Source organism: Taudactylus pleione, unplaced genomic scaffold (genome assembly GCF_031769625.1).
Source record: "Taudactylus pleione unplaced genomic scaffold, aTauple2 ptg000381l, whole genome shotgun sequence".
NCBI lineage: Eukaryota > Metazoa > Chordata > Amphibia > Anura > Myobatrachidae > Taudactylus > Taudactylus pleione.
The window spans coordinates 4,701,678-4,721,795 of record NW_028284782.1 but is presented as its reverse complement, the minus strand read 5'-3'; the positions used below and the strand labels follow the sequence as shown (position 1 = coordinate 4,721,795).

Sequence of the window (20,118 nt, the reverse complement as noted above, 5' to 3'; positions counted from 1 at the left end):
GCACTAACAGCGCTGATCACTCAACTACACAGACACAGGGCCTGGTAGGACACAGCGCTGCATACACAGACCTGAGCCACAGCGGAGGAGAGGTATGCGGGGGGACCCAGACCACGATGCTTCCTTCCAGACTTCCAGCAGCGTTCACCATGCGTTGCAGAGAAGATGGCCGCCGAGGAGCAGAGAGAAGCTGGCCTGGGGGAGGAGCGCTGACACAGGACCAGTCAGCACAGTGCAGAGAGGGCTGTGTGCAGCGGGGGAGGCGCCGGCTGTGAGACAGGGAAGGCGCGCTCCCCTGGCATGCATTTAACCCCTGGGACGCCGCAGCGCTACCGCTCTGCTGCGGTCCGCTGTCCCAGGGGGTAGTGGAAGCGCAGGTTGGTCGCCTGGCTCCACGCTGCAGCCAGTCCCCAGGGAGCCCCCTGCCTGGGGACTTAGGACCATGTGATCAGCGGGGACCCACCGCGGAACCCCGCTGCTTACCTCTGTCCCCCTTGAATCCGGCCATGGTCCGGAACATCTGGGGTCACCGCTAGCTGTGACCCCAGACGCCCACCAGCATCCCCGGATCAGTACCGGCGTTCTGGTACCGGCGGGGTGTAGGGAAGACAGCATGGACGTCAGGACTGACTGTCCATGCTGTTCATCCAGATGTGCAGCCACAGCTGCATGAAGAAAAAGCTTCAGGGGCTCTTCTAGCCCCCACTCCAACAGGTGCACCCGGCTCCGGCCGGGCACCAAACTAAACTGGGGTGCCTTGGCCCGGGGGCGGGGTATAGGAGGGGGACCTAGTGCATCCTGGGAGGCTGAAAGCTTAACTCTTTGGTGCCCTGCGACTGACGTCACACCTATACCCCAAGGTATCCTGTGGATACCCTATGGACCCTGAAGTAGAAAGTACAGGCAAACAGCGCTAGCATTTAAGTCACATACAATGCACAGATAACATCCTGCATTACAGGCACTGCGATCAACTACACAGACCAGAGCCTGGTAGGAAACAGTGCTGCATACACTGACCTTAATTGAAGGAGAGGTATGCGGGGGACCCGGACCGCAATGGCATCTGTATCAGCTTCCAGCAGCGTTTGCCATCCCCAGCACATGTAGTGAGAAAAAGGCCACCGAGGAGCAGAGAGAAGGCAGGGCCCGGGGGAGGAGCGCTGACACAGCCCGCTCAGTGGAATGGCACTGTGCAGCGGGGGAGACGCCGGCTGTGAGACAGGGAAGGCGTTCTCCCCTGGCGTGCTATCAACCCCTGGGACGCCGCGCTGTACCGCACATGCTGCGGCCCGCTGTCCCTGGTGGTCTAGTGGAAGGCGCAGGATCAGTACCTGGCCCCACGCGCAGCCGGTCCCCAGGGAGCCCCCTACCTGGGGACCAAACAGGACTGTGTTACCGGCGGGTGCCCACCGCGGGACCCCGCCGCTTACCTTGTTCCCCGTGCATCCGGCCACAGTCCAGGTAGCCGGGGATCACCGCTAGCTGTGACTCCAGCTACCTACCAGCATCCCCGGATCGGTACCGGCGTTCTGGTACCGGCGGGGTGTAGGAGTGACAGCATGGACGTCAATACTGACTGTCCTATGCTGGAGCACTCTAGTTGTGCAGCCACAGCTGCGAAGAAATATTCAGGGGCCTTAAAAAGACCCCCCTCTGTACGGTGCGACTGGTCCGGCCAGGCACCTACGAAAACTGAGCGGCCTGAGGCTCGGGGGCGGGGTATAGGAGAGGGACCCCAGTGCATCCTGGGAGGCTGAAAATTTAACTCTGTGGTGCCTGGATGTCTGCCACCATCGCCTATACCCCAAGGTATCCTGTGGATACCCTATGGACCCTGAAGTAGAAAGACCCAAACCCTCCTGAGACCAATAGCTACAGCAGCACACAGATAGTGGACTGTGAGTGTATCATATACATGAGGAGGGTAGGCGGAGCAACCCAGACGCGCAAAAACCTTTGATGGATCTGCGTCTGGTAGGAGCTGCATTAACCGGCCAGGTACGCTGGCCTCATGGCAGCAGATGTTTCTACTGACGATCCCTGGCATCAGGCGATAGGGCCCCGGCTGGTGTAGTAAGGATGCGGACAATCCCTGGTCCTTACAGCAGCGGCTTCTGGTGCGTCTCTGATACCAGAAGCAAGGACTGCCATGCGCGATTCCCCGTGAGCGAGGAATCGCCTTACCGGAGATCTCCAAGCATCCGGTACAGTCCAGGTTGCAGCATCGCTGCTATCTAAGCTCAGCGACGACCCGCCGAAATCACCAGCACAATTACCGATGTTGCGGCCCGCTGGAGGTAGATGGAGTCGCAGTACGTGTGTCTTAATACAGACACTTGGTACAGCCAACTCAAAAAACTTAAAATAAAACAAAATAAAAAGCTGGTGTCAAGACGATAAGGCCCCGGCAGTCTAGAGAGGACGCGGATGCTCCGGGCCCTGACTGCAGCGGCTTTCGGTGAGTCTCCGGCAGCAAGGAATGCCGCACGTGTTTGAGAGGAATTGCCTTACCTGACCTCTCCGTGCGTCTGGTTGCAGTCCGGGTCCAAGCATCGCTGCTAGCAAGCTCAGCCATGATCCGGCCGAAATCATCAGCCCTGTTACTGGTGTTGCGGCCCAGCAGAGGTAGACGGTACGTGTGTCTTAATTCAGACGCTCAGTACTGCCAATCCAGAACATAGAAAATAAAATGAAACAAAAAATAAAAGCTACAAAAGGTGCGTCTGAATCCTGCCGCACCAAACAAAAAAACTGAAGGCCTGTGGTTGGGGGCGGGGTATACTTGGGGGAGGACCCGAGGCATCCTGGAAGCTGAAAGCTTTAACTGTTTGGTGTCTGGATCTCTCCAACCACATTACCCCATGGTATCCCTACGGACCTTGAAAAAAAAAAAAAAAAACTGGCTTCCCATGAGGCAATGGAAATACAGAGAGAGGAGTTCAGGTTGTGTTAAAAGTGCCCAAACTCCAATGGACATCGCTTTTACTCTGTATATGGCGTAAAAGTCTATACCCTATATACAGAGTAAAAGTGGTGTCCATTAAGTTGTGCTCTTAAATAAGCTTTTATGGTAAACAGGCTGGTTGAGCCTGTATCATTGTTAGAATCACATCCTCTTTAAAGGCATTCATTTATAGAAATTGCAGCTTAAAAGAAATACTGTTAAGACCAACCAAGTTGGAAGGGAATATATTTTGCCACACTGCTGGCCTACCTAAAGACTAATTAAGTGAGATCCACATGAATTCCAAGTCAAGGCAACATACCTTCTTGAGAACCTCATGCGGAGATCTCAAGAGGAGGATAGCATAGATCAGCAGAAAAGGTGTACAGGTTGAGAGAGACAACATAAAAGTTTATATTAGATAAATCAGGTTGTCTTGGAAAATACTCAGTCAACTAAATAGTAGAAGACAACCAGACACTGATCTCACTATACTACTGAAAGTATCTGCTGCCTCCCAGATAATGATATCTGGAGTGTAAGAGGCATACAGCAAAGATACTAAAGTTTCAGTTGACTGGAGAATTAGAGGGACCTCAACCATGATAGCTGAGCAGTGGGTTCTGACTGTGTATTACAGAGTTATGCTTCAAGGAGAAAAACAGAGAGACCTCTAAATCTGTCACAGTGATCACAAGGTTATTCCTTCCTACTTTCTACAAATAGACCCCTGGCTTTCAGCAGTTATACTGATGCACCTCATGCTATAGTAGTTTCAGGGTATAAAACACAGCCCTTACAGTAATGGACAGTGTGTTCCGCTTAGATACATGTATAGTGTTTCACAACAGTGCAGACATACCTCCAGCATCTCGTCATCGTCCAGGCCATCCTGCCACTTTTCAAACTCATTGGTCCAATTCAAAACTGTATTCAATGGACAAACCACAAGTGCCGTGCTGAAATCCAACTTGTCATTCAGAAGACAGGCATGAAGAAAAGACACCACCTTAAGTCAAAGAGAAAAAAACACCATAAAAATACAATAAGAGGCCTTCATGAAATAAACGAATTCATATTTTCCACTTTTTCTCTAGTCATGGTTTATGACGCTCAGACATGATAACACCTGCAGTGCTATGTGGCACTTATAACTTGTAAAACTTTCTTCATGTAAAGAGAAAAAAAAATTCTGTTTGGCAACATTAAATATAAGTTCTAGTAACTAAACAGAGCATTCACCCAGAACCATAACCAACTTATTATCACTGTGTGCTCTTGTACGACATTGGTTGCAAAAGATATTAGCAAAGCATTTTAGGTGCTTTTCTCATTTATCAATGGACTTCATTTCACCTAATCCCCATAATCAGATACCAGAACATTTAAACAGGTGAGTAATAGGAATTTGTTACCTCTGTCGTATCTGTGCTGATTTTCATTACAGAAAGCTTTAAATGTGTATCTATGAACTTTGTGTACATTGAGTCACATGAAACACTTCTATTTTGCGGTTTCCTTGCACACAGTCTGTAATGGTGCATACACACGGTCAGACAATAAGGACGATATAAACAATTACGATATCATTTATATCGTCTTTTTTTAACCCCTCCAAACGATGCGCGGGCACGGATGGTCGTTATCGAGCATCGCCCATGCATGTAGGTCAACCTGGTTGATATCGACCAGGTTAGCCTGTTTACTATAGGGACCCGCGATCTTTGATTGCGGGTAGTTACGTCGTTTTGGGGTTGGTGCATGTTGCTGGATGCTCAATATCGAACATCCAGCACATGCAGGATGATCAGACAACGATATCTGATTGTTGTCTGATCGTCCTGTGTGTAAGGACCATTAGTGTGTGTTGGGAGGGAGGCTGTAGTGTAATATCAGTCCATGTCTTTTTACTGAAAACTTCATCTGTTGGTACACTTGTTCTTCCTTTGTCCTAGCAGAATACTTTTAGGACTTCAATAAATTCAATATGTAGGTTTCTGCTTTGCATATGAAAAGTTAGTTCTTGTGCAGAAGTGCAATTGAATGGATAGATTCCAGTGACCATATCAAAAATAGGATTTTGGTACTTACCGATAAATCCCTTTCTCAGATTCCACAAGGGATACTGGAGCATAGACAATAGGGTATAGACTGTGGGAGAGTAGAGCCTGGCACTTTAAATAAATTAAAAGCGTGACTGGCTCCTCCCCCTCTATGCCCCATCAGCCCCAGTTCAGAACTGAGCCCGTGAGGAGACTGAGGACAACAGGAAGACTAGTGGAAGGAGAAATCCACAGAAAGGAAGAAGACTGACTGAAGGAGAACAGTGATCTACTGCAAGGAACACATGCAGTTAGACAATATAATGCAGAGTAACCGCAGTAATGCAGAGAAAACGCAGTCTCATTAGAAAAAAAAAATAATGAACCACACCCAAACAAGCAGCAATGGTGGGCATCCAGTGACCCCTGTGGAATCGGAGAAAGGGATTTATCGGTAAGTACCAAAATGCTATTTTCTTCTTCATCCACTAGGGGACGCTGGAGCATAGACAATGGGGACGTCCCAAAGCTATTATGGAAAGTATATATCTTCTAAAGGGAGAGATAACTTGCAGGCTTCTTCACAAGGGCTCTCTCATGAGTTATCTCGTGAGCACATGCATGTTTAATAAAGGTCAAACACAGAGGAGCCCACGACATGGTGGGTGCTGCTACAACACATATAATAAACTTAAGTGATCTCTATGGCAATCACATGCTCCATACTGGAATCGGAATAAAATACCGATGGACGGAATGCTTGCTGTCAGTAGCTCCCCCTACCCCCCCGTCTGATACTTGCCTTTCCCTGGTGTCCTGTACGATCGGGATGGCGTCTGCCGGGATACCGTCGTCGGCATCCCAAGTCTTGTTGGGATTTCGGCGCCGGTGTTGTCTCGGCAATCGGGATTCCAGCAGACGGCATCCCGGTTGTCGGGATGTTGACCGCATCGCCTCCATACTCATTGGGGCATATTATATATATATATATATATATATATATATATATATATTGCATTCCAATCCTCTCTATTCAAAAGAACATGTGTGCCACTGAGAACATAGTTTGAGGTGGAGAGGATTGAGGTGGATAAGCGCTTCACTGTTAAAACAAGAGGTACAGTTGGGTTGATAAGGAAAGCCCACTTATACAATTGTGAGTTATTCTGTGCTGTCCTGGCCTGATTGCTAGGTTCTTAGTAAATTGAAAACAATTAACAACCACATCCAGTGCCAGTTAGCACAAATGAACATGAACAGCACTGTGGCCAAGCTAAGGTCCACCAATATCCTGCTCCCTATATATTTCTGTAGCCAGCTATAGACATCTATCTCCTAGCAACCACTTAATCCTCTGTGATAAGCATCATGCCCATTATATACTACACAGTACCCAACCTCTTGAACGCAGTCTTTTGAATAGCAAAAACTCTCTGTACCTTGACATTTTCAAAGTGGTCACAACACATTTTTCTGTGCCCGGACTTCGGAACACCGCCACAATTCCACAGTTACCCTCTCTGTGGCAAGTAGTGGTCTCTATATGTTTGTGGGTGGGGTAACACCCTCAAGCCAAAATTATTTCTTGTAGTGAAGCTACGGCATTTTCGCAATGAAATTGAGAATTTCCCTTTTCCAAAAGAAATAGCCATTTTAACTGAAAGGGGAAATAGGACCAGAGAAGGGTGCTCACAGCAGGAATGTGGGTACAGAGCAGTACAACATTTCATAGGTAGCAGGAGACTGACCATTGGTTACACATCAGAAAGTGTTAAATGCCATTTCAGGTTTCATATTTTAGCTGAAGTTTTCCTTTAATTCTACATCTAAAATAAGAATCATAGCATATTAGTTAGAGAATAAATATCTGGTAGGTCCAAGAAAGGGCAGCTAAATTCCATTATTATTAGTCATAGTGGCTAAGGCCAAATTACATTTTACACTTTGGCTTGATGCTGTACATTAATTAATTGAATGTATTTGATAAATGGTAAGCATATCTAGAGCAAAGATTTTAAGGCTAATCTAATTGTTATGACTAGCATTGTCTGTAAATATACCCTTGGGGAAGAACCAATTGCCATAAAGGCTTAAGATCAAAATTCTGGCTCATGAACTAAAATAAATATACAGATTTGACAAACCATAGAGCAGGAGTGTAGCCAGCATATGGCTTCCAAGTGTGAGACGCCAACCTAACAAGTGAAGTAGAGGCCAAACCATAGTGACAGAGGACGCACAATTTGTGCTGGTACCAGGCATGTGTGTAACTCTCTCATCATACACCTAATAAGAGTTAAATAGAAGTTAAAAAAAAAAACATATGTACAGCCATGCACAAAAGTTTTGAGAATGACAAGTATTAGATTTCGCAACGTTTGCGGCTTCAGTGTTTTTAGACCTTTTTGTCATATGAACTACATACAAGCACTTAGGGAGCTCTAATAAGAATCATTTGTATATTAATTTAATAATTAAGCATACATATAAACAAACACTATAAAAAAGCCATATAATTAAGCTATAATTAAAATACAAAAAAAAATGTATAAAACATCTCAGTTGTAAGATAATCTCCACTTTAACTATTATGCTCAAATATGATCAAGAAAAACCTCTTTATATTAAATCGTAGAAAAAGTCCCAGTGGTTTAAATACGAATACCAGTATATGCGTCCAAATACTGGTGTTGAGCACTGGGTACTTAATTATGAGGAAAAAGTCTCTTTAGACCGGCTGATGAAGAGAAATTGTTTTTCAATAATGGAGCAAATAAGAGTCTTCGTGTTTAATATTATACTTCGCCTCCCACCGTCGATTGAATTTATTAAGCCAATAGAGCGAGTCAATCACATATTACAATCATGTTACAGCAGTGGTAAGATAGTAATTCCTCCATGGATTGCACTCCCCGTGGATGTGGTAAGCACCCACCTGTGGTAATAATGGGGCAGAGTCCTTGGGAACAACACTGCGTCCAATCCCAATACAGTGGCAGTATCCACTCCCCGTGGATGTTAATGTAGCCCACCTGGTATAATGGCAGCACTTTGTCTGTGGGAGCAACACTGCATCAGAATGATATAAAGGTAAAATTTCGCCCGTGAGAGCACTGGGGCTTCTAACAGGCTTCTCCACAAATTTGCTAAATTGCTCTGGTGATTGATTTGAATTTTGGATTAATAAATTTCACAACTGAGTACCGGATAGTCTCCCTCCACCGCCCTGACGAAGTATTGCTCTCACGGATGAAGTTTTACCATTGTACCGTCCTGACGCATTGTTGCTCCCACGGACGAAGCGCTGCCATTATACTAGGTGGGCTACTTCAACATCCACGGGGAGTTTTTATTAATTAATTTAAAAAAAAAATTTATTAAGGTCCAGAACAGGCGGGACAGGCAGGTAGAAAGACGGAACACCTAACCGCTTGTCCACAAGCCTGTCGTAGCAAGAAATCCCCACTTTACCTGCGTTTGACTCCCGACCCACTGGGCATACGCAGTGCTGTGATCTTCCATACGCCATGGATTAGCGCTACATTGTATATGGCTTGGCTCCACTGCCCATGTGCCAGACATTCCATTGCAACCCCTCCACTGGGCATGCGCCAGAGGTCCCATTTGTAACCCCTTGGAGCTGGCTGACAGCCACCACAGCGCCAACCATGCAGACTTTGAAGCAAGTTTGCGCTTTAAACGCACAGTTTGTAATGAGGGCTCTCTATCAAATAGAGCCCACTACCAGTTACTGAAGTCATGAAATCACTATCGTGTACAAGTCTGGGATAGCGCCGACAGTGCTAACAGCAGAAAAGTGGCCGCTCATTGGCTGCTCCCACATGGGTCCCAGCCAATGAGCAGCGGCTACATGTAAAGTGGCTGCTGATTGGCTTGCGCCCCGTGAGAAATTACAGCTGACTTCGGTAAGCTGTCATTTCTCAAGGTGTAAGTGTATGCAACAGCATATACTTACATCTGTCTGGTCTGGTTCGGGTAACTCGTCTATTTGTTTTACCAAGATACTGGATGCTACAGAGAGCAGCGCCAGGATCTAGGAGAGTATAGATTCTTTTTGCAGGGCCAGGCACACGGATTCTAGGTAAGTATGTGTGAATAGGTAGGTGTAGGAAATAAAGTTTTACTAGGCACGGTGTGTGTGTTTTGTCTTTATTTAACCATTTATTTTACAGTGGGGGTACTGGTGCCGGCCGCCTGCTGGCACTTGTAGTTCCTCAGTAAAATACAATAGTTTTCTTTGATTTTACACTTTATTAACCCCATACCCATAGCCCAGGGGTGCGGGAAAGAGCCCCGGGTTTTGGGGGTGGGACGGACCCCTTCTTGGGGGGGGGGGGGGGGTTCCCCACTTTCCCTGAGATCCCCAGCTTGGCCTGAGCGGCTTGGGCTGATTATGCTTTGGCCACGGAGCCCCAGTAATCGGGTCTCCGGGCTGTGGCATTTCAGCCCGGCCGTTTTGGGTCCAGTACTGGTTTTAATTATAGGGGGACCCCAGAGCAATTCCCAGCCCCCCCCTATAATTAAAACCAGGACTGGCCCTGCAGCCTGGTGCTGGTTCCTAAATTACGGTGGAACCCTACTCATTTTGTTCCCCGTAATTTTTGGAACCAGGACTGGCTGACAAATCCGGGGCTGGTTATGTCTAATGGGGGAGAGCCTAAGTATATTTTTTTTTAATATAAACACTTTACATTAAGTACACACACAGAAACATACACAAATCACAGTGATCGGTGTGTGTTTCTGGCAAACTCAGGAGGTGGAGTGTTTGAAACTGCAATTTCTCTAATCTCACCTGAGATTGTAATCGCGATTCATAGTAAATTTGCAAGTAGCATCTTTTTAATGAAACGTACTTCTGAGTTTGGCTGATGGTGAGTTAATTCGAGCTTCCGATCTCACCCAAGTTTTAAGAGAGGTTAAAGAACTCTCTCCAAAACTCACCCAAGTTTGTCTTTAGTAAATTTGCGAGATAAAAAACATGCCTAAACTCACCCGAGAAAGCAATCTCAACCAAACTCGATTTTTAGTAAATTTACCCCCTAGATTCCCCGTCATGTCTTAATATTTCTTGTGAGTTGGACACACTGCTGCACAGTTTCCATACAAAACACTCAAATCCAATGCAAGGACTGAAGTGACAGCTGCTACCTAGTTTGTCTTATATGCAGGTTCCCAGTAATAGTAAATACAGGTTTCTACTGCTCTGCATAGAGCAAATGACTGGAATGTGAGGAGAGGTTGCACAGGTACAAGTTAATGCAATCTTACCAGCATTTTTACTACTATAAATACTGCAGGGGAAACGTTTTAGATCTGTGGCATGGAATTGCTATATTTTATTCAGCTTTAAATGGCATAAATGAACAAATTTAATTAAAAAAATAAATATATATATATTTCTGTATCTATTCTCATGTGAGGTTTATAAAAAATAAATAAATGGAACTAGAGAGTTACTTCAAATTCCTTTCATGCTACCCTTTTCTTTAAACATATGTTTGAGCAAATACAGTCAGGTCCATAAATATTGGGACATTGACAGAATTTTCATATTTTGACCTCTATTCACCACCACAATGGCTTTGAAATGAAACAAACAAGATGTGCTTTAACTGCAGACTTTCAGATTTAATTTGAGGGTAATTACATCCAAATCGGGTGAACGGTGTAGGAATTACAACAGTTTCAATATGTGCCTCCCACTTTTTAAGGGGCCAAAAGTAATGGGACTATCAACTCAAAAGCTATTTCATGGACAGGTGTGGGCTATTCCCTTGTTATTTCATTATCAATTAAGCAGGTAAAAGGTCTGGAGTTGATTCTAGGTGTGACATTTGCATTTGGAATCAGTTGCTGTCAACTCTCAATATGAGATCCAAAGAGCTGTCACTATCAGTGAAGCAAGCCATCATTAGGCTAAAAAATCTAAACAAACCCATCAGAGAGATAGCAAAAACATTAGGTGTGGCCAAATGAACTGTTTGGAACATTCTTAAAAAGAAAGAACGCACCGGAGAGCTCAGCAACACCAAAAGACCCGGAAGACCATGGAAAAATATGAGATATGGTAAGAACTTACCCTTGTTATCTCTATTTCTACGAAGTCCATAGGGTTCCACAGGATACCTTGGGGGTATAGGTGTGATGTCAGTCGCCGGGCACCATAGAGTTAAGCTTTTCAGCCTCCCAGGATGCACTAGGGTCCCCCTCCTATACCCCGCCCCCGAGCCAAGGCACCTCAGTTAGTTATCAAGCCCTAGGCCGGAGGAGGAGAAGGAAGAGAGAGAAAAAAGATCTGGACACATACAAGAATCACATTCTCACCAGAGGGAGACGGAAAACCGGTGACCAGAGCAAAGCCCATCTGCAGCACAGGTGCGACAGGGCGGGAGTCCTGTGGAACCCTATGGACTTCGTAGAAATAGAGATAACAAGGGTAAGTTCTTACCATATCTCATATTTTCTACTTCAGGGTCCATAGGGTATCCACAGGATACCTTGGGGATGTCCCAAAGCAGTATCCTTTAAGGGTGGGGACGCTCCTGTGCAGAAAAGAGAATCCGCCGCCCGAAGGAAGCATCCTGAGAGGCGAAGGTGTCAAACCTGTAATACCTCACAAAGGTATGGACAGAAGACCACCTAGCCGCCTTGCAGATCTGGACTGCAGAGGCACCACGTCAAGCTGCCCACGAAGGACCCACAGACCTAGTGGAATGAGCCTTCACAGAAGGAGGAACCGGTAGGCCTTCATGAATATAAGCTTCAGAAATAGCCATACGGATCCAGGCTGCCAAAGTTTGCTTTGAAGCAGGCCAACCCTTTTTACGGAAGCCATAGAGGACAAACAAAGCGTCCGACTTCCTAAACGAAGAAGTGCGGTCAACATAAGTCCTTAAGGCCCGCACAACATCCAAAGAGGCCTCACCCACGGAAAGACCCGGTGAGTTAAAGGCCGGAACAACGATTTCCTCGTTAACATGAAACTGGGAAACAACTTTGGGAAGAATCTCGGGCAGAGTGCGGAGCACCGCCCTGTTCCCATGAAAAACCAAGAAAGGGGGTTTACAAGAAAGAGCCCCTAAATCAGAAACACGTCTGGCCGAAGCAATAGCCAGAAGGAAAACAGTCTTAGCTGTTAGCCATTTAAGATCCACTGAGCCCAGTGGTTCAAACGGCGGTCTTGGAGAGCCCTCAGGACCACAGCCAAATCCCAAGGCGCCACAGGTGGAACAAAGGGCGGCTGAATGCGGAGAACACCTTGCATAAAGGTGCGCACATCCGGGATTGTAGCAATCCTACGGTGAAACCAGACAGATAGGGCCGAAACCTGTACCTTCAAAGAAGCAAGGCGAAGCCCATGATCTAGTCCCGCTTGCAGGAAGGCGAGAATCCGAGACAGACGAAACTCCCGCGGTGCATAACCTCTCGGTCGACACCACTGGAAGAACGTTTGCCACGCGCGATGGTATATCCTCGCGGAAGACTGTTTCCGAGCTCGCAACATGGTACGCACCACAGAGCTGGAAAACCCCCGGGACCTCAGCATGGCCATCTCAACAGCCACGCCGTCAAAGACAGCCGAGTCAGGTCCGGGTGAAGACAAGGACCCCGAGACAGAAGGTCCGGTCGTAGCGGCAACCGCAGAGGACTGTCCACGGACAGACCCTGAAGGTCTGAGAACCAGTGCCGTCTGGGCCACGCGGGAGCTATCAACAGGAGCGTCCCTCCTTCCTGTTTGAATTTCCGGATTACCCGTGGAAGAAGGGAGACCGGAGGGAACAGGTATGCGAACCGGAACGTCCACCGGATGGACAGAGCATCCACCAGAGACGCCCCTTCGTCTCTTGCGCGAGACCCGTACACCGGCAACTTGTTGTTGTGCCGGGACGCCATGAGGTCGATCTCTGGAAGACCCCACCTGTCCACCAGAAGTTAAAAAATGTCCGGGTGCAGGGACCATTCCCCTGGATGAACGTCCTGGCGACTTAGAAAGTCCGCATCCCAATTTAAGCTTCAGGGGCTCTTCTAGCCCCCACTCCGACAAGTGCACCCGACTCCGGCCGGGCACCAAACTAAACTGAGGTGCCTTGGCTCGGGGGCGGGGTATAGGAGGGGGACCCTAGTGCATCCTGGGAGGCTGAAAAGCTTAACTCTACGGTGCCCGGCGACTGACGTCACACCTATACCCCCAAGGTATCCTGTGGATACCCTATGGACCCTGAAGTAGAAACAACTGTGGTGGATGACAAAAGAATTATTTCCCTGGTGAAGAAAAACCCCTTCACAACAGTTGGTCAAATCAAGAACACTCTCCAGGAGGTAGATGTATGTGTGTCAAAGTCAACAATCAAGAGAAGACTTCACAAGAGTGAATATAGAGGGTTCACCACAAGATGTAAACCATTGGTGAGCCACAAAAACAGGAAGACCAGATTAGAGTTTGCCAAACAACATCTAAAAAAGCCTTTACAGTTCTGGAACAACATCCTATTGACAGATGAGACAAAGATCAACTTGTACCAGAGTGATGGGAAGAGAAGAGAAGGAAAGGGACTGCTCATGATCCAAAACATACCACCTCATCAGTGAAGCATGATGGTGGTAGTGTCATGGCGTGGGCATGTATGGCTGCCAATGGAACTGGTTCCCTTGTATTTATTGATGATGTGACTGCTGACAAAAGCAGCAGAATGAATTCTGAAGTGTTTCGGGCAATATTATATACTCATATTCAGTCAAATGCTTCAGAACTCATTGGACAGCGCTTCACAGTGCAGATGGACAATGACCCAAAGCATACTGCAAAAGCAACCAAAGAGTTTTTTAAGGCTTAAAAGTGGAATGTTATGCAATGGCCAAGTCAATCCCCTGACCTGAATCTGATTGAGCATGCATTTCACTTGATGAAGACAAAACTGAAGGGAAAATGCCCCAAGAACAAGCAGGAACTGAAGACATTTGCAGTAGAGACCTGGCAGAGCATCACCAGGGATGAAACCCAGCGTCTGGTGATGTCTATGCGTTCCAGACTTCAGGCTGTAATTGCCTGCAAAGGATTTGCAACAAAGTATTACAAAGTGAAAGTTAGATTTAGGATTGTTTAGTTTGTCCCATTACTTTTGGCCCCTTAAAAAGTGGGAGGCACATATAGCAACCGTTGTAATTCCTACACCAGTGTTGGCTAACCTTGACACTCCAGCTGTTGTGGAACTATATATCCCAGCATGCCCTAATAGCAAAACTGTAGCAGTGCATGCTGGGTTATGTAGTTCCATAACAGCTGGAGTGTCAAGGTTAGCCAACACTGTCCTACACCGTTCACCTGATTTGGATGTAATTACCCTCAAATTAAATCTGAAAGTCTGCAGTTAAATCACATCTTGTTTGTTTCATTTGAAAGCCATTGCGGTGGTGAATAAAATATGAAAATTCTGTCAATGTCCCAATATTTATGGACCTGACTGTATATCCATAATATTATAAAAAAGGACATACAAAAAAAAAATTCTACTTAATTATGTACGATTGCATTTCACTGTTCAATAGGTGAATGAAATAGAGAGGAAAACTCGCATAGACATCAATAAATTCATAAGCTCAAGTAACTTGTGGAAAAAAAAAAGAGTGAAGTTGAAATGATATAAATCCCGTTTCCTACCATACTCCAAAATAACTACTTGGGTAAGTTAATTGGCTCTGACAAAAATGAAGCCTAGTGTATGCGTGTGTACATGTGGCAGGGAATAAAGATTGTAAGCTCCTCTGGGGCAGGAATTGATGTGAATAGCCATAAATTTTCTCCGCAAAACCTTGTAGAATATGTATGTGCTGAGAACCAGTCAAAATCCCGACAGACGGGATGCCGGCGCTGGGATCCCGACACCTGTCAAAATCCCAGCGCTGGCATCCTGACGGTAAGTTCTTGGGTTAGGGCAATAGGGGGAGAGTTCGGTTTAGGCACTAAGGTGGAGGATTAGGTTTAGAGTGTGGGGAGGGGCAGGTTAGGTTTAGGCACTAGGGGGAGGTAAGGATTAGGCAACGGGGAGGGAGGGGGGGGGGGAGGGTTAGGTTTAGGGTGTGGGGAGAGGCAGGTTAGGTTTAGGCACTAGCGGGAGGTAAGGATTAGGCAACGGGGAGGGAGGGAGAGGGGGAGGGTTAGGACACTGACTGACAAGTGTCGGTATAATAAACCTGACGGGATGCCAGCATTGGGATTCTAACAGTTGGGATCCAGAGCGCAGGCATCCAGAACCCAACCCGTATGTGCTATGTATATCATTTAATATATACTTGTAAACACATTGTTTAATTCGGGTGCCTACTTTCTAGACAAAACAATATTTGCTGTCCACAGAATCAAATTACATGTAAGCCAAAAAGATGATTTTTACCTGCAATGTCTTTCCAAGACCCATACAATGAGCCAAAATACACCCAGAGCCTTTTTCTTTCTTTGTTTTCTTCACAGACTCACAGCAGCAATCCCACATAAACTGGACACCTGAAAGGAGTATAAGAGCTAATAAAAGCATGTCGTAGAAACCACTAAAACTCACTTTGATGATTAACCCCCCCAAAAAAATATTTTGTGAAGATTGTATTTTTGGTACCAATACATTACTATTGTTTTATGTAAGGGTATACTTCACAGGTTGAGAAAACCTAGCTAGTTGCAAGTTATAAACAGTAAAGCACTTTTGTGACAGCTGTACATTGAAATACACATAAGAATGTTTTTTAAATTAAACCAAATTAAGAAAAACTAAAAGTGACATGAATTATAGGTACAGCATTGAAAATCATAAGAAAAAGATCTACTGACAGATAAGGCATTGGTAATCGAAAGAAATAGTTTACTGTCTGCTTTAAACAGTTAAAAATGAAGTAAAAGATATCCATAGTCATTTAGTATAGGGTACATGAAGCAATCTGGTCTATTTATAACTAAAGTCAAAACAGGACTTCATATTTAGATCCTTTTCTCTGAATCCATTGGGGGAAAAAACTTTAAATTCTTCAATACATATTCTGAAACTATCCCCCCTCTACATCCCCCCCCCCCCCCCCAAGGTTTCACAAACTCAATCCTCAAGGCTTTTTAACAGCCCAGGTTTTAAAGCTATCCATGCTTGTGCACAGGTCGTTAAAACTGAAAAATACTAATTAAGTAATCTGTGCTTAAGCATGGGTAGCCTTAAAACCTGGACTTTTAAGGTGCTTTGAGGACACGGTTTAGGAAACCTTGCCTGTTTGTAAAGCCTGATATCTAACCAATAGACATAAAACGGAATAAAGACGAACTAAGCAAAAGACGAAAATAAGTTTTGCCAACAAGTAATAAGTTTTAATCCTGATCAACAAGAACTACAGTGTAAGGGGACAGCACTCAGTGATCCCCAATGGATTCAGAAAAAACTTCACATACTGCAAGTATGAAAATCCTATTATTCCCCATCTTCCTCTAGCGGTCACTATAACCTTCAGTCTAAAACTTCTATTTTTGGATGCCAAAACATTGTGTATTATTATACTGGTTGGTCTCATGGCAATGGAGACTGGTGCCATTGGGCAATTGATGTATGCCACTGTACTGTCTGACTGAGATTTTATAACCCATCTGTCCTCTGAGAGTATAACACCACTCTCAAATCCTGCACATTTATCTGGAGCAGGTGAAAAGCTAGGCTGCCGCCCAGGGCAAAGATTCAGCTTGGTACCCACCACCAATAGACAATATTCACAGTTGAACCTTGGCTTGCTAAATAAAGACATCACCATCGTAAAGACTTAAATATTTGTCAAGTGAGGCCAAAACCCATTACAGTGAAGTGTCCCATTGCCAGCATCTGCCCTGGTGGTCTAATGGGGGTGCTGAGATGACCTGGCACCCACTGTCAGTACTGCCGGTGGCTTCCCTCACCGGCGGCAACAGCTGCTCAGTACGTGCTCTAGACACTAGGAATCGTTGGAGCAGCAGTGAGGGTGTCCGTCAGACACTGAATCACTGCCTGCTCTGAAAATAAAGTAAAAAGAAATAAAGATTCCAGCTCACCACCTATACCAAGTGTGGTCCCAGAGTCCCCCATAGGAAATATTTTATTTATATATATATATATATATATATATATATATATATATATATATATATATATATATATATAGATAGATAGATAGATAGATAGATAGATAGATTTATATATTTATTTGTTTTATTTTTTTCCAGATTTTTGTACTTACCGTTAAGTCCTTTTCTCTGAGTCCAACTGGGGAACACTGGACCATGGGGGTTGCTCCTCCCCTCTGCAACCCGTGGTCTTCAGTACGACTTCAAAAGTAGCCCTAAACCAAGGGTGAACCACCTAGGGTATTTTACAGATCAACCCCAACCCACTCATGAACAAAGAAGTAAGCGTAAATGTGAGAATACAGTGTCCCCCAGATGGACTCAGAGAAAAGGACTTAAGTACAAAAATCTGATTTACTTTCATTCGATCTGGGGGACACTGAACCATGGGGACGTTCAAAAGCTGCCCCTAGGGGAGGGTACACTCAGGAAAACCTGAACGTAAGACTTTCTGACCAAAACTAGCATTCTTAGAGGCGAAACAACGGAAATCAAGAAAAAAAAATAGTGGACAACCAAGCAGGCACCGATATAGTGGCTTTTTCAGAAAAGCCACTACTTACATAGAGGAAGCCTAATAGAATTAGAAAAGAGCCCCAGTGAGTTTAGCAGGGAGCTGCTCTGCCAGATAAGCGTGGATACCAGACACCAAAGGACTACCCCCAGTGGAAAGAAAAGCATAAATCGCACTCACAACAGAATAAAGCAATAGCGTCCTGATTTGTTGTCAAGGCTGCAGTATACCGACCCTGCACAGGCATAAACTTGTGATCAACACGTGGCCTAGGCCTGCTCAGTGTTCAACCTGGGCCAACCAGAACCACCAGGCTGACGCTGAATGCAATGTAGATACCCTGATCAGCATAGGACAATGGGGCCAGAACTCCTAGACTGCAAATACTGCAACAGTCTGAGCTTCCCAAATAACTGTACTGACACATACCACAGCGTCCGGCCACAGAGAAAACACGAGCGAACAGTGCAGATTCCTGACAGAAAAAGCTCCAAACAAAAACAATTATAAGGGAAACAACAATTTGGAGAAGCAAGAATGCAAACTCATTCGGCCTTCCACACATAGCCACCAAGGAAACCGCACCAGACATCCTAAGAATAGGATGACGTCAAGGAGTCATTCCACAGGGAACACTGGAGCTCAAGACACTGGGGGGGTATAAACTTTGGTAGAGTAGAGCCTGGCACTTTAAATAATTAAGAAGTGTGACTGGCGACTCCCCCTCTATGCCCCATACAGCGTAATTCAAATGCAACAGGAGAACGGCTATCTAGTGGGCAACAGCAGACGAGAATAGTCAGAACACCATACTTTCAGCTGAAAACAGACCAACCTTGACTGTTGGCAGCAGCGAGCCCACAACAAGAATCCATAAGAGGACAGCAACACGAGAACAAATTCGAGAAAACTGTACCAGATTTTAAAAATAGGAAGGATGTAACAGTCGCTGACAGTAGAATACCAGTACTTTTTTTTTCATATATATATATATTTATACATATATACAATTTTAGATCTGATCCTGTCCGACTTCTCTAACAGGGTACACATGAATGGACAAAGGCAAGAAAAAAAGTCGACCAAGGCCAATCTTGAGGTCCATATGATTAGGGGGTTTCAACCAGCGGAAGGTTAAATCTAAGAAGATCCTAACGATGAAGATCCTACTGGGCATGAGGCGGAATCGAGTGACTGAAACTACACCTCCTGCAGAAATTCAGATATCAGGACAACCCATTCTGGAAACAGATGGAGAAAAACAGCAACAGGAACCCTTAGGCAGGCGAAGATTTTACCAGCGTCCACTTCGCCTGGAAAAAAACAACCAATTCTTGGCAACAGTGGAAAAGAAACCCACAGCAGAAATCCTCAACAACAGACAACTTTCAAACGTGATGGAAGGGTGTAGTCGGAACCAGCTTTCTGGACCGAACATATTGATTCAGAGCCACTCGCTAGATGCGGTCGCTCGCTCCCAGCATATGCAAATCCAGTGCACACCCAGCAAGGCAGGCGATCGCACGGCAAGGCATTAGCACGCCCACTATGTCTTGGCGAGCGATCACTGTGCATTTAGACACCCACCAGCCATTCATAAGACGCCCGTCATCTCCAGGAAGAGCATGAAAACATTGGTACATTGAGCACCATCGGATGTGCTCGCAGAGCTTGAGGTTGACTATACCTGGCTGCAAGCACTGCGATCACTTCAGTGTGAAACACAACCAGGTGACGTGTACAATGACGCTGCCTGTTAATTATGCACGCCTATGAAAAGGCTCACTCTGCTGGGCGAGCGAGCCCCGATATGTCGCAGTGGTTCGCGCACGCGCATTGTGATTCATACGCATGCGCAGAATACAAATATCGGGCAGCTATGTGCAATCGCATCCTAGCGAGCAGGTCTGAATCAGGTCCATAGTATGAAAACAACTAGGATACCCTAGCAGTTAAGAATCACGGAAGCCACCCCGGGAGAGCGAGCTACCAATATAGCTACTTCCAGAGTAATGAAGTATAGATACTTTCAGTGTAGTGAAACTATCAACAGATACTGAACAGTAAAACCAAGCAAAGCCTCCAACGTGAAATATTACTGTCATAGAAACCGAACATGTGACCAATGCTTTTATGCTGTATAACATGTGCACTGGCTCATAGATGCACCTCACTCCAGAACGTAGCAAAGCTGAAACGGTTTCTTGTATAATAGTGTCACTAATCTCTAGTCCAGCCTAAGAGATGAATGAGGAGAGGCCTCCAAAACAAGCGGCAGATATCGAAAAAGCAGCCCCGTGAGCAAACTTTGAGCTCTAAAAAGAGAACTACCGTTCTTCCACCTGGTAGAAAATATAATTATATAACAAGGTGGAATAAAGCTGCATTGGAACTATGGACCCAGACGTCAGGAAAGCCCTAAGGTGTAGAGTCAACTGACGTGAACAGGTACCATAAAAAGGCGGAT

At 45.6% G+C, this 20,118-nt stretch overlaps 1 protein-coding gene across 5 annotated transcripts in view; it reads right to left on the bottom strand.

The window, feature by feature from the left end:
* ATRX (ATRX chromatin remodeler) overlaps window positions 1-20,118 on the bottom strand; it is a 290,301-nt gene that overhangs the window by 110,693 nt on the left and 159,490 nt on the right. For all 5 annotated transcript variants that reach the window (XM_088445557.1, XM_088445556.1, XM_088445558.1 and 2 more), the window contains 2 exons: window positions 15,405-15,514; window positions 3,810-3,956 (listed from right to left, as the gene is read on the bottom strand). In XM_088445557.1, the coding sequence (XP_088301683.1) occupies window positions 3,810-3,956; window positions 15,405-15,514 (257 nt within the window). The remainder of the gene's footprint in view (window positions 1-3,809; window positions 3,957-15,404; window positions 15,515-20,118) is intronic.